Source organism: Urocampus carinirostris, chromosome 7 (assembly GCF_059441175.1).
Source record: "Urocampus carinirostris isolate Australia breed hairy pipefish chromosome 7, RoL_Ucar_1.0, whole genome shotgun sequence".
Classification (NCBI taxonomy): Eukaryota; Metazoa; Chordata; class Actinopteri; order Syngnathiformes; family Syngnathidae; genus Urocampus; species Urocampus carinirostris.
The window spans coordinates 12,080,162-12,094,976 of NC_142355.1; the positions used below are offsets into that span (position 1 = coordinate 12,080,162).

At 41.8% G+C, this 14,815-nt stretch overlaps 1 protein-coding gene across 1 annotated transcript in view; it reads right to left on the reverse strand.

Annotated features, from left to right (window-relative positions):
• LOC148362359 (synaptic vesicle glycoprotein 2B-like) overlaps positions 1-14,815 on the reverse strand; it is an 85,997-nt gene that overhangs the window by 33,855 nt on the left and 37,327 nt on the right. The window contains exons 4-6 of the mRNA XM_088339778.1: positions 10,553-10,733; positions 2,077-2,228; positions 1,867-2,000 (exon numbers count right to left, since the gene is read on the reverse strand). Of these exons, the coding sequence (XP_088195904.1) occupies positions 1,867-2,000; positions 2,077-2,228; positions 10,553-10,733 (467 nt within the window). The remainder of the gene's footprint in view (positions 1-1,866; positions 2,001-2,076; positions 2,229-10,552; positions 10,734-14,815) is intronic.

Below are 14,815 nucleotides of genomic sequence, written 5' to 3' on the forward strand. Positions count from 1 at the left end.
GATGAATGTGAATAGCAAGTTTGTTTGTCTACGGCATAGAGCAAACATGTTTTACCATTCTGTATTTGTAAATATTTTACTCTACTGGATTGACTACACTCACGGATATAAGAGGACCATGCTTGCACATTATTATTGAACGCAACGACTTCGGTGAGCTACTCCGGCTATAAAAAGAGTTTAAGCGGAAACAACATAAAATCGAAGTACTAGGCTAGGCCTCGTAAAGATGAGAAAATTCTTCACAATAGTCTTTAACACAAAACCAGACTGGATGTCAGCTCTTTAACACCTTTACTGCCCTTTACGGCCCAGATCCGGCCCATGGGCTGTATGTTTGATATATTTGTTTTACAGCATGCTGGTTGTGACTCTAGCTATGATAAACATTGCATTTGCCTAATGTAGTTTTTCAGCAGTATTGGCATATTTACTTGTATTAATTATTTTATTTGAATGGCAACATTTTTATCTTCATTACGATTTTTGAGAAGGGACTGCACAATACACAAAGAGGTAAGTATTAGTTTCAGGAGCGAGCAGCAGCAAGTCAACTGCAGGAGAGAGAGTGGGAAAGGTGAGAGGAGAGAGAGTGGGAAAGGTGAGATGGCACAACATTCATTTGGACAGGTAACTTAAAATTAGTTTTACCTGGTTATATCAGTATCAGAAATTATTTTCCCCCCATTTTATTAACACTCCACTTATTGAAACATGAATATTTTGTTTGTTTGTTTGTTTGTACATGATTCAATTGTTTGTTTGTTTGTACATGATTCAAATTGAATCTTTTCTTCCGGCGCCGTCACGAATGGCAGCCACTCCAGCAGCTCCCGTGTTATTTTCGATTGTTCTCGATTGTTCTCAGCTCAGGGATGCTGCTGGAAATGTGAATTTCCCTTCGGGGATGAACAAAGTATCTATCTATCTATCTATCTATACTACACTACACTACACTACACTACACTACACTACACTACACTACTCTACACTATACTATACTATACTATACTGTACTATACTATACTATACTATACTATACTATACTATACTATACTATACTATACTATACTATACTATACTACACTACACTACACTACACTACACTACACTATACTATACTATACTATACTATACTATACTATACTATACTATATTACACGATACGATACGATACTATACTATACTTCACTACACTACACTACACTACACTACACTACACTATACTATACTATACTATACTATACTATACTATACTATACTATACTATACTATATTATACTACACGATACGATATGATACTATACTATACTATACTATACTATACTATACTATACTATACTATACTATACTACACTATACTATACTACACTACACTACACTACACTATACTATACTATACTATACTATACTATACTATACTATACTATACTATACTATACTATACTATAATAATAATAATAATAATAATTTCCTTGTATTGTCATTCTGTGTAACAATGTACACAGAACGAAATGTCGATTGCACCTGACCCGTTGTAGCGAGCCGATGCAGCCGCAGCCAACAGAGGGCGCCGCCGACCACTTCTATACTTCACTACACTACACTACACTACACTATACTATACTATACTATACTATACTATACTATACTATACTATACTACACGATACGATATGATACTATACTATACTATACTATACTATACTATACTATACTATACTATACTATACTATACTATACTGTACTATACTATACTATACTATACTATACTATACTATACTATAATACCTTTGCAAGGCACTGTAAAACAATCAGCAACACAGGCAAGCGTAAAGAGCAAATTTTATTACGCTGGTGGTCTCACCTCAAGCAAGAAGCGAGGACTCTCGGGCATGAATGTTAGCCCGACCAAAGAAGCGATAGCAGGAAGTGCTGCAACCAATACAAATAACCTCCAACTGTGGAACTGGAACTCGGTGCCCATACTGAAGCCCCAACCTACACAAAACACAAGCACATCACTTCATCAAGGTCGATGCCATCATAGCTAAAATGGTGTCAGAATTCTCCTTACCGTATCTGGGTATGATGCCCCAGGCAGTAAAGGAGGCATAAATCCCACCGATCATCCAAAACATACACAACCAGGAAAGATGTTCTCCTCGCTTGTCCATCTGCAGGAACTCGGAAAAGTACGAATAGACGATCGGAACGGTGCCACCGATACTGAAAAAAACACAAAAGATCCATAAATATTTGCATTGAAATTATTTCTTTAAGTACAATACACAAGTTTCATGACATACAGCAGGGGTCTCAAACTCACTGCCCTCGGGATGCTAGTTTGAGCCCCCCGCTTTAATGTGAAAGTTAAAGGGACCGTGCGTATTAGCTGACCACTAGATGTCGCTGTATTTTGTCGTGCACCCGGAATCGATTGCTACAAAGCACAAGGGGGAATACTATCACAGAGACTAGAAGGGACTTAGACGCAACCTGTTACTTCTTTACAGAAGATAAGTAAGAAGATAAAAACAAACTAAAAATCTAAGAGTAAAAAAAACAGGGGATGTAAAGCGGCAGTAGCTCAGGAGGTAGAGTGCTCGTCTTGGGATCAAGGGATCCCAGTTTGAATCCCGGCTCGTCCGTGTTACATGTCGAAGTGTCCTTGGGTAAGACACTGAACCCCTAATACCCCCAATAAGCAGGTTAGCGTCTTACATGGCTGCAATACAAGGCCAGTATTGGGAAATGTGGAGCACATTGTAAAGCGCTTTGGGAAGTCATTGCATATAAATGCAGATCATTTCATTTCATTTCATAAAGCAATGAGGGAAAGAAGAAAGAAAACAATTAAAGAAAAAAGAAGAAAAATAGAAGAAAAAAATGAAAAAAGAGACAAGAGAGAGGAATAAGAAGAGAAAATGGGGAAAAAGCAAGAAAAAAGAAAAAAGAAGAGAAAAAAGGGAAAAAAAGCAAAAAGTCTGAAAAAAAAAAAAAGGAGAACCAAGTTTTTGTGTGTCAGGGGTCCCAGAAGATTGGCCAACAAATATGTCAGCTCTAAAAGGTGAGCAACAGTGTTTTTTTTATATGAGACACAAAACAACACATACTGTCCCTTTAAGTGCAACTCATGCGGATTAACAATTTAATTACATGAATTTTGCAAGTTTCAGGTCAATTATTCGAATGAATAAAATTCAATCATTTTACAATTTCCTCCCGCCTTTTGGAGCACCACATCTGTTTTTAGATTGGCATTTGTTTTTATTTATAAATACATGAATAATTTAAATGGTTGGTTGGATACCTTAACCACTAGGGTTGTAGCGCACCATTTCCCGTGGTGTGTCTTGGGCAAGTACAGCCTGGTGGCGCCCATCCCTTTTTCTTAACAAAAATGTGCGAGTGATGCAATGTGTATCAAAATTTTAGAAGAATATAGTTTATTTTCCCCAGTGATTTAAGATCAGGTATCGGTACTGTAACACGCCAGTGCCGATTAATGCTGAGTGCCACCAGGCTGTACTTGCCCAAGACACACCGCAGGAAGAGGTGCCCCTATGACCTGTGTGGTTAAGTGATCTGTAAACAGTGAACCCTGATTTATTTATATTATATTTTTTTTAATCAAATAAGTAATGTATAGGGCAGCATGGCGGTTGAGTGGTTAGCGCGTCTGCGGCACAGATCTGAGGTCATGGGTTCAAATCCAGCTACCAGCCTTCCTCTGCGGGGTTTGCATGTTCTCCCCTGTGCTTGCGTAGATTTCCTCCGGGCACTCTGGTTTCCTCCCACTTTCCGAAAACATGCATTTCAGGTTAATTGGCCGGTTGAAATTGTCCGTAGGTATGAATGAGCGAGTGATTTATCTGTTTTTGTGTGCCCTTTGACTGACTGGCAATCAGTTTAGGGTGTCGCCTGCTCCAGCACCCCCGTGACCCTACTGAGGACAAGCGGTGCGAATAATGGATGGATAATGTGTCATGTCCTGCACGGTTGTCATGGCGCCCAGCTGGCCCCGCCCCTTGACACCAGCTGAGACGCATTGGACTGATTGCTTTTGGAGTACTTTTGGGACTGCCCGTTGCCAGACCATTGCTTTACCTTGTTGAAGACCTGTTCATGCCTGTTTGACCTGAGTAACGCCTGGATTGTAATTTTGCCTGCCTTTGAACCTGCTTTGTTTTGTTTTTGGTCAGGTTGTGTGTTGGACAACTTTTTCTTTCCTAATTAAAGTGACAGATCGTCTACGCATATGAGTTCCGACTTCCTGCTTCCCGGTCCGTTTCCTGACATAATGGAAGAAATGTACAGTATACTTAAGATTTTCTTATATGTCTGTAATATCAGATCATCAACAAGAATTACTTATCTTTCGGTATTATTTCCTTATTTTGTTATTCTCTTTATTCTTGGGGCGGCAGTAGCTCAGGAGGTAGAGCGCTCGTCTTGGGATCAAGGGATCCCAGTTCGAATCCCGGCTCGTCCATGTTACATGTCGAAGTGTCCTTGGGTAAGACACTGAACCCCTATTACCCCTAATAAGCAGGTTAGCGCCTTACATGGCTGCAAGACCGCTATTGGGAAATGTGGAGCACATTGTAAAGCGCTTTGGGAAGTCATTGACTTGAAAAGCGCTATATAAATGCAGATCATTTCATTTAAAAACCAAGCTAAAAACGTCGTAGAAAAACAACATCGGAAATCGCTTGTTATTGGAACATGATGCATTTGTTTAAGCAATGCATGATGGGCATTCATCATCACGCATAAGCAATGAGGCAGGCGGGCAGACAGGCCACACCTTTTTTTAAAGTAGCGCTAGCTGTTAGCGGATGGGATCGTCTGTTCTGTGCCGTGACCTGATTTCTGAGTATGCGAATCCCAGCAGACTGGAGTTATTCTGAGCTTACGCATTGTGCTTGTTCCCTGCAAACCAAACACCAGACTGCATGCACAGGGCTGTAAATCAGTTATACGGGCTTCACAGCACAAGGAAAAATAATCAAAACATGAATAACCAATATCAGATTATCTAGTTGAAAGTTTAACAGTTCCGCAAAATGTGTTTGGTTCAAGCTATGACCTCTATGTGGACCATGCTGCAGCTAGCATTAGAAGAAAATACCTAACGGAAGCAAGCATTATCAATAATCCACACTCAAACTGGTAAATCCAGGACTGAGTAGTTGACATCTTTGGTAAAATGTATGCTGACCATCATTGTTTGTTATGATTGAAGAATAAAGATAGGACTGGTGAACTCTCATGCAGGAGGACTGTTTCAAAACAACACAGAAGATTTACCGTAATTTCCGGACTATCAGCCGCTACTTTTTTCCCAAACGTTCAGCCCTGCGGTTTATTCAGTGATGCGGCCAATTTATGTAATTTTCCTAACAAGCGCCGCTGTACAACAGGTAAGATTTAGACCGGTGGAATATATGCGCCGAGGAAGACTGCAACTTCTTAGCTTGTGCCTACATTGTCTATATGACATAGTCTCTGTCCGATACTGAGGAAGGCGACTTTGAAGGCGTCAGTTATAAGGAGGAAAATGAGGACGGTTTACCGTGATCATCACGAGTACGGTATATTTTTTCAACAGATCCGATGCCTGAGTTGCGAGCGTGTTCTTGGTAGCGTGTTGCCACCTGTCACAGGCACCGTTTGGGATGAAAGTTATATTATTATTATTAAAGCTTTGAAAACTCTCTCGGTGTACCGTCTTTCTTTGTAAATATGTGTAACCACGTATAATATGTATTTGCGATTGTATATTTTTGTAATGTATTTATTTCAGACACTTATTCTGCAAAAAAGAAGAAGGGGTGAAAAAAACGCGGGCTGATGGGAAGTGGGGACCGGTAAAGGTGAGTGTTTGTGGACGCGGCAGACAATATATATTCTTCCCACCCTTACCTTTGGAAATATACTTTTTTTTTCCTTGGATTTCAACGGGACCCAGACTCTGCAGGTCTGCATCAAACTTTAACTACCGGTATCATTTTCCTTTCAATTTGCCGGCTGTGGTTTTTAGACTGTGTACTTTATATTCAGTTACAATCACGGGACTTGTCGAGTTTAGGTCAATTTTGTGAATGTGTTATATGTTTTAATATAGGTGCATGCGGCTTATATAAAGGTGCGGCTTGTGTAAGTACAAAAGTGGTTAACCTCTTGAAATTTGGTGGGTGCGGCTTATAATCAGGTGCGCTCTATAGTCCGGAATTTACGGTAAAAAATTTGAAAGTGGAGTTATTTGACAAAGCCGAATGTGTTGCTGTGAAATGGGATTTTTAAGGCTTGGGAAGGAGTGGAAATTACGATGCCAAACATTGACTTGAAGAGGGGCGATTAGAGAAAAAGTCTGAGAAAATATCCTTGTATTAAACCTTAACTATGAATTAATGTGATTGTGAATTTCTAAACAAAGCTCCTCTTTCTCTTCCACCAACTTCTATTTTAAACGAAGTTGGTTTTGAGTGTGCATGCACATGCATGTACTGATTCTTTGCAGGGGTGCCACACAAAAAATGGACTCCAGATTCAAAAGCCGGTTTCAGGACCTTTAAAGAACCAATTTATTCTTCATCATCACGCATTGAAATTCCCCACATTTTAACAGAAACATTTAAGTCATTGTTTTACTTTTCTTTCGTATGGAAAATCCATCCATCCGATATCTGCACCGCTTATCCTCAGTAGGGTTGCGGGGGGTGTTGGAGCCCATCCCAGCTATCTTCGGGCAGTGTGCAAGGGACACCTTGAACTGGTTGCCAGTCGCAGGGGGACACAAAGACAGACATCTACTCGCTCATTCACACGTAGGGACAATTTGGACCGGCCAATTAACCGCACATGCATGTTCTTGGAATGTGGGGGGAAACCGGAGTGCCCAGGGGAAACCCACGCAAGCACGGGGAGAATATGCAAACTCCACACAGGAATTCTGGTAGCTGGATTTAATCCAATGACCTCAGAACTGTCGCACGTACGCTAACCACCGCCCCACCGTGCTGCCCTCGTATCGAAAATGTCTCATCTCATCTCATCTCATTAGCCGTACCGCTTATCCTCATTAGGGTTGCGAGGGGGCTGGAGCCCATCCCAGCCATCTCCGGACAGTGGGCAGGGGACACCCTGAACTGGTTGCCAGCCAATCGCAGGGCACACGGGGACAGACAACTCACTCGCTCATTCACACCTAGGGACAATTTTGGACCGGCCAATTCACCTGAAATGTATGTTTTTGGAATGTGGGAGGAAACCGGAGTGCCCGGAGGAAACCCACGCAAGCACAGGGAGAACATACAAACTCCGCACAGTAAGTCTGGAGCTGGATTTGAACCCACACAGGAGGTTCCCATGACATGAACTGTGCCGCACAAGCGCTAACCACTGCGCCACCGTGCTGCCCTCGTATCGAAAATGTATGAGTAAATAAAAACCTAATCATATATATCCTCTGTAGAAGACATCAACTTTGGATAGTATTTCATTTTTCAGGGAGAGGGGCATGCAGGCACGAAATACCCCTCCCTTCCACCTTTCTCTCTTTTTCCCGCCCCCTGCTGGAATCAACAGGAGTGAACCGACCCAGGTGACATCACGCACACGTAAAAAACTTACCTGATTACCTGCAATGTAAAAAAATCATAAAATTATGTCAGAACATCTAACTGGAATCGCATAATAGCTTTAATTCAATTCTTTTTAAAGTATTGTATTGTGTTGGCCTGGAAAGAAATGGGCACCACCAGGCTGTACTTGCCCAAGACACACCACAGGAAATGATACCCCTACAACCCTAGTGGTTAAGGGATCCTACCAACCACCCAACCACCCAACTACCCAACCAACCAACCAACCTGCCAACCAACCAACCAACCAACCAACCAACCAACCAACCAACCAACCATTGTGTTGGCAACTAGGTAAAGGTTGGTCAGATCTTGTATTCAGTCTTTGAAACAAATTACATTAGGGAATTGCCTTGGCAACCCCCAGAGAGGCCGGCAAAGAAGGTTTGAGTTTGCTCCCCACTCCACAACGGTGACAAAAAAGTTCTGGTTGAAGCATCGACCAAGCTCAGTTCTGATTGAGCAAATGACTGGAAAACCTGTACGCTCCTTCTCTGTTAGGCTGAAAGTTAGCGAATAGGCGGTGACATATGCTGGCAGAAGGAGCCCTATGGGACAAAGAAGATAGCTGACAGTCGCCAGAAGTCAACCAAAGCTACATCCCACTAAAAACCAGTGATTGGGTTTCTATCCAGGCCTCAGAACTTCAGGATTCTACACTGCCATTTCCTGCCCGGACGCTCTAAGTTGGCCTCGACCATCATTACAATCAATGCACTGAAACTAATAATTCAGGTCCAAACCAGCCCTCCGGACTTGAGGATTCCAAACTGCAGTCTCCCGTCCGGACCCTCCGAACAGGCCTCAACCATCATTGCATCAATGCACTGCAAAATGCATCCAGAGGGTTACAGGTTTAGCATTGTTGTTAATTAAAGGGCAATAGTATCGAATTAGCTGCGATTGGCTGGCAACCAGTTCAGGGTGTCCCCTGCCCTCTGCCCAGAGATGGTTGGGGTGGGCTCCAGCTCCCCGCGACCCTAATGAGGATAAGCGGTACAGCTAATGAGATGAAATGAGAGTATCGAATTACAAAAACGCCTACAGTAAAAAATTAAGCCAACCACGTTGTTTTTCTATCCAAATGGTGCCAGCCTGTCTTTCTTTCTGTATTTTTCTTATTTTGGTGTTTTATTCAAGTTTCTTCCATCTAATAGTTTTCATCGTTTTTGGGATTGGGTTGGCATTTGTACTGTTTTTGAAACAGGCTTTTTCTTATTTTTACTATTCTTTTGCTACACTAAGAAAAAACTGCAATGACAAGCATAAAGTTACCCTCCAACCACTCCCCTTTCCTTCTCAAATGTGTTTCGAGTTCCGGAACCGCGTGGGTAAAAGTAAGATAAAAGCAGATAGGCACAGTGGGACAGTCATAAAGGCTCTTTGAACTTAGTGGGGCAATTTTGACACATACTCAATCGAGAAAAATATTGTACTTTTAACTTTTTATCCACACCTCCAACGACGCGCCCACCTTTAAATCTAAATGTGTGTGTTTAACTTGATTAAAGTACCGTATTTTCCGCACTATAAGGCGCACCTAAAAGCCTTTATTTTTTTCAAAAGTTGACCATGCGCCTTATAATACAGTGCGCCTTATTTATGGATCAATATTAAGTCGCAAAGTCTTGCAACTAATGCAGCAGCCGCTGACTAGATTTTCCCCCGAACGCCAAGTAGTCCGCGATGTATGCTGGGATTTATTTACCGGCGTTTCATTGGCTAACCAATGTGTCAATCATAATTTGAATCGATCACTATTGGCTAAAGTTATTCGGAGGTGAAGGGGGCGGGTCCTTTTTATCATCTACAGGCTGGCATAGGCTAAAGCGGCAAAACAAAGCCTGTAATTGGCCGAAAAAGATGAATGTGAATAGCATGTTGGGTTAACGGCATAGAGAAAACAGTATTTTACTATTCTGTACTGTATTTGTAAATATTTTACTCTCCTGGATTTACTACACTCACGGATATAAGAGGACCATGGTTGCACATTATTATTGAACACAACGACTTCCGTGAGCTACTCTGGCTATATAGACCTTAGAACTGTGCCGCACAAGCGCTATTTTCCCTGTATCTTGTTTCAGACTGAACTCGATGTTTCTGTGATAAGCGGTGCAGATAATGGATGGAATGGAGTGTCTATTTTTAAATTAAACTCAATTCCAAGTGTTTATTGTCATGTGCACAGTAAAGTTGCGAGCGAAAAAGAAAATAGAAACTAAGGAATGGTTGGCATTTCTTGAATCCCAAGACTTTAACCTTCCGAAAGATATTTGGAACGATGCATTTGAGTGACATCGTACAGACACCGCATCCGCACGTGTCTACGTCACGTATTTGCTTCTCTGCAAGCTTTCGGAATGTTAAGGGGGTAATCAGTTTGACTGAACTATCTGACTGTTTTGTCGACGTTCCCATTGTAGCGCCTTATAATCCGGTGCGTCTTATGTATGTCAAATATAGGACCAAAAACTATTTTTTCGGGGTGCGCCCTATAACCCGGTGCGCCTTATAGTGCGGAAAATACGGTAGGCAAACTCCCAAAAATGGTGAATAAGAATTCATTACATAGTGTTGTGTGGCCAACATTATTACAACGCTCCGTCCCCCGTCCCAGCTGCCCAACTTGTTCCGATCTCTAACCACGCTCCGCCTCCCGTCCCGGCTACCCGGCTTATTTTCAAGGTCATTCATCCGTTTCCCTAATAAAGTTGTAAAAAAAAGAATTTGGTGCTCCCAAAAGGCGAGACAAGTTTAAAATGTTAAACTTTGCCTCCTTAGTTTATTCGTCAACTGATTATTTATTCAAATCATTTATTGACCCCTAAATTTGCTACACCTCTAAGTTTAAATACGAAGGCAACAACAAATGATCGTTTTACACAGTGTGTGACTTACCCGATGCCCGACAGAAGCCTGAAGAAGAGGAAGAAGCCATAACTCTGAGCGAAGGAGGACAGAAAGACGAAAACACAGTCTATGGCCAAGGCCACAAACAAGCAGCGTCGACGGCCCACTTTGTCTGCGAGACCACCCCATATGAAAGCTCCCACCATCATCCCCAGGAAAACGATCAGACCTGCAGAGAAAAACATCCGGAAGTTTTTATCACTTGCGACCAAAGCGTGGGTGGTGGCCCGCGAGGGCCTGCAAGACCTACTCTGCTGGCTTTAACTATATCTGAATCATGTCAAGTCATGTTTATTCTTATACCTTTTGATTACTAGGAGTCTCAAATGGCTGCACAGACCACAGACTGTTGCAAACTACCGACTAGTATTACACCATCCCCTGATCTAAAACATACATGAGGGCAAGGAAAAACTTAAAAACTTCAGCATGAGAAAAATGAAGAAACCTTGTGACACATGAGGTAATCCCCCTTCCAGGATGACCAGGCTGCAATGGATGTTGCATGAGCAAACAATTTGATTGTTTATATATATATATTTATATTTATATTTATATTTTGTCTATCAATACTGATAAAATAATTCCAAATAGTGTGTCTGCTTCCTTTCATTGCTTCCCCCTGGTTGCACTGTTTCCAGATGTTTGCGTTCATATTTACACATTTAACTGATCACATTTCAGCCTTTAGCTGTTGCTCCTTTAAAGCCAATTTAAACGGAATCATGGACAGTTGTTCAGTGTCCATTTCGCAGAAAATTTAGAAAGAAGGCCACCAGAGAGGAAGTCTACGGTAAGATGACATGGCAAATTCATGATGGATGGGTGCTAGAAGGACAGGACGCCCCTCAACTTTACAAGATGTAATTGGACAAGTTGGAACTGCTTTCCAGCGGAGCCTCCTTAAATTGATGAGAAGAACCAGTGGGGAATTTCAGTGTCCTTCAAATACTGGCGTCTTTTAAGAAGATGACTGCACATGACGCCTTACAAGCTTTAGTTAGCCCAACTGATAAACAAACTCGTCGTGACTTTTGCAATGCGCTGCAACAGAAAATTGAAGGTAACGATTAGTCAACTGCCTTGTTTTTAGCGAGGAGGCAACTTTTCAACGTTAACAAGCATACAGGGTACTAAAAATCTAAATGAACTTCTAGAACATTAGATTTCACAAAGGTAACTGTGTTTTGTGCTATGTGGAAGATAGCAGTCAATGGACCATTCTTCTTTGATAGAAAAACAGTCAGAGGTGAGACGTACCTCCGCATGCTGGAAAACAGATTAATGGATTAATTGAGTGAGAAAGATTCAGGTGACTTCATTTTCCGACAGGAAGTGGCACCGTCGCACTGTAGCTTCTGGGTTTGATTGTTTCTGAACACTGACGTTTGGGCAGAAAGATCACGGTTTCATTTCCTAGTCACCAAGATCTCCAGATCCTAAACCATTCGATTTGTTTTTGTGGGGATTTAAGAAAGGATTGGGTTATGTGCCCCCTATTCCAAGAGATGTTGATGAGTGAAAGGCACAATTAACAGAAGCTGTTAATAAAACTGACAAAGCAATGCTGGGATGTGTTTGGCAAGAATATGACTTTCGGCTCGAGGTGTGTTGTGAGATTAATGGTGCTCACATTGAACATCTTTGAACAGTTCATGTAAAAATTAAGATTACAAAGCTTTTTTCATTAAGCAAATGTGGTTTATATCCTTTTTAGTTCCCGAGATATTCAATGTCATAATGTACCAGAGACTTTTGGAACACTCTTATGGTAAACATGAATAAAAATAGCAGCCACCTAGCATAACTCCCCCACAGCTACTCACTTGAACACAACACATCCAAGATATGTCAGTCACACAACTTCAGTATTAGCCGAAAGGTCCTTTAGCAATATCTTAGATTAGGACTGTTCTGTGTATCTGCACTGTATTGTTGTCAATGTCTGTGCATGGGAGAAACGAAATTTCCTTGTATGTCAAATAAATCTGAGGAAATTGACAATGACATTGACTTTGACAATCCATTTTTGTTCCACAAAATGTGTCAATATTTGGTTGATACAAAATATGTACCTTAGTAGCTTCAAATGAAGTAATAATTACAAGAAATAAGTCTTCAATTGTTACTTTGTTTTAAACTCAAGTAGGAAAAGCTACAGCAGTTCTAGAAGAGAATCCTGATGTTTTCATTCTCCACTGATTGTTTTCAGTTTTATTTTCAGAGAAAGCACATTTATCTAACCTTATTCTGTGAGATGAAACATCTCCAAATGTTTGAGAAAATTGTTGAAAATGTGTTGTGATATGCCAATTGCCCTAACCTGAGCTCACTCTTTCAGCCCCAGCTGCCACTCTTTCCCTCATTAGTTATCCTCCTATTTATGCACGTCATTCTCTTTCACACCTTGTCCCGCCAGAGAACCTCCGCACATGCAAAGCAAGCATTTTTGATTCTGGCTCCCATTCTGTTCCCGACCTGTTTCTGTATCCTGCTCAATTTTGTCCCCTGTTTCCTGTATCGATCCCCTGTCCCTGGCTTCCCGATCATCTCCGGTTACCTGACTTGTTCCAATCCCCAACCTCGCTCCATCTCCCGACCCGGCTGCCCGACTTGTTCCGATCTCCGATTACGCTCCGTCTCCCGTACCGGCTACCAGACTTGTTCCAATCTCCGACCACGCTCCGTCTCCCATCCCGGCTGCCCAACTTGTTCTGATCTCCAACCATGCTCCGTCTCCCGTCCCGGCTACCCGACTTGTTCCGATCTCCACCCACGCTCCGCCTCCCGTCCCGGCTACCCGACTTGTTCCGATCTCCAATCCACGCTCCAAACTCCTGTCCTGGGTACCCGACTTGTTCCGATCTCCGACCACGCTTCGTTCGTGAGGACTTCCCGCTCCCCCTGCCCAGCGAACACCAGATTGCGGTCTTTTTCCTCTCACCCTGACTTACCCAATCCAACAATAAAGCATAGTGGTAAATGTTACGCATTTGGGTCTACTGCGAGTCCTGGTCGTGACGGTATGTGAAAAACACAGTGACGCAAAACCAGCCTTAACAGAGAAGAGCTGTGCCTGTGATTATCTATAATATATCCTTCATTTTTACTTGCATACAATTCTTGTGTACATATAGACAAATGCATCAGAACATGTCCTATGATTTTGTGCCGAGACACTATTTCATTAGATTTAATGTCCAAATGGTTGATGGTGGCTGCACTGCGGCACTTTTTTTTACTCCACTCATATTTCTCTCTACCTTTCCCATATTCTGCCCTGCTTATTCATCCACACATAAAGTCCGCCTTGTATTTCCTGGCTACATTTCACTGTTATTTGTTTATCTTGTTACTCTCCTGTTTTTATTACCTCTCACTACTTTTACCACAGTGGAATTTGGCTTGTTGTTTAGCAGTCATTCCAATGAAAAAAACTACAAAACATACTATTCACGGATTATACTTGTCCTCCATCCCTCCATCCATTATCTGCACCGCTTATCGTCAGTAGGATCGCGGGGTTGCTGGAGCCCAGCCCAGCTAGCTTCAGGCAGTGGGCAGGGGACAGCCTGAACTGGTTGCCAGCCAATCGCAGGGCACACAGGGACAGACAATTCGCTCGCTCATTCACACCTAGGGACAATTTGGACCAGCCAATTAACCCGACATGCATGTCTTTGGAATGTGGGAGGAGACCGGAGTGCCTGTAGGAAACCCTTGCAAGCACAGGGAGAACATGCAAACTCCACACAGGAAGTTCGATCTCATGACCTCAGAACTGCGTCACCGTGCTGCCTATACTTGTCCTATTTAACTAAAATAACAATAAACAACTCAGGTAAGCCTTTCAGATGCACTCTGTTAAGTTGAAGCTCTTGTTATCCAAACTAATTGCCAATTTCTCTACCTACAAGTATTTTCAAAAAGTCAATTTTTATATTATAATTTATGTAATTTTGCTTATTATTTAAAATCATTATTTTTTTTTATTATTAATCAAGAGTTTATTTTCCTCATCCTGAGGTTTTTAAGTTTTTCCTTTCCCTCATGTAGGTTTTAGATCAGGGAATGATGCAATAGTAGTCTGTAGTCTGGACAGCTAAGTAATACACACTGTCCTTTGAAAAAAATGGATAAACTGAACTGTGGTGACCACAAATGAATAGAAAATCCTATACTTTAAATTTAGGTTCTTCACCATTTCTGTGACCTTGTTAGCTCTCGCGATGAACATTTTCGTCAAGTCTG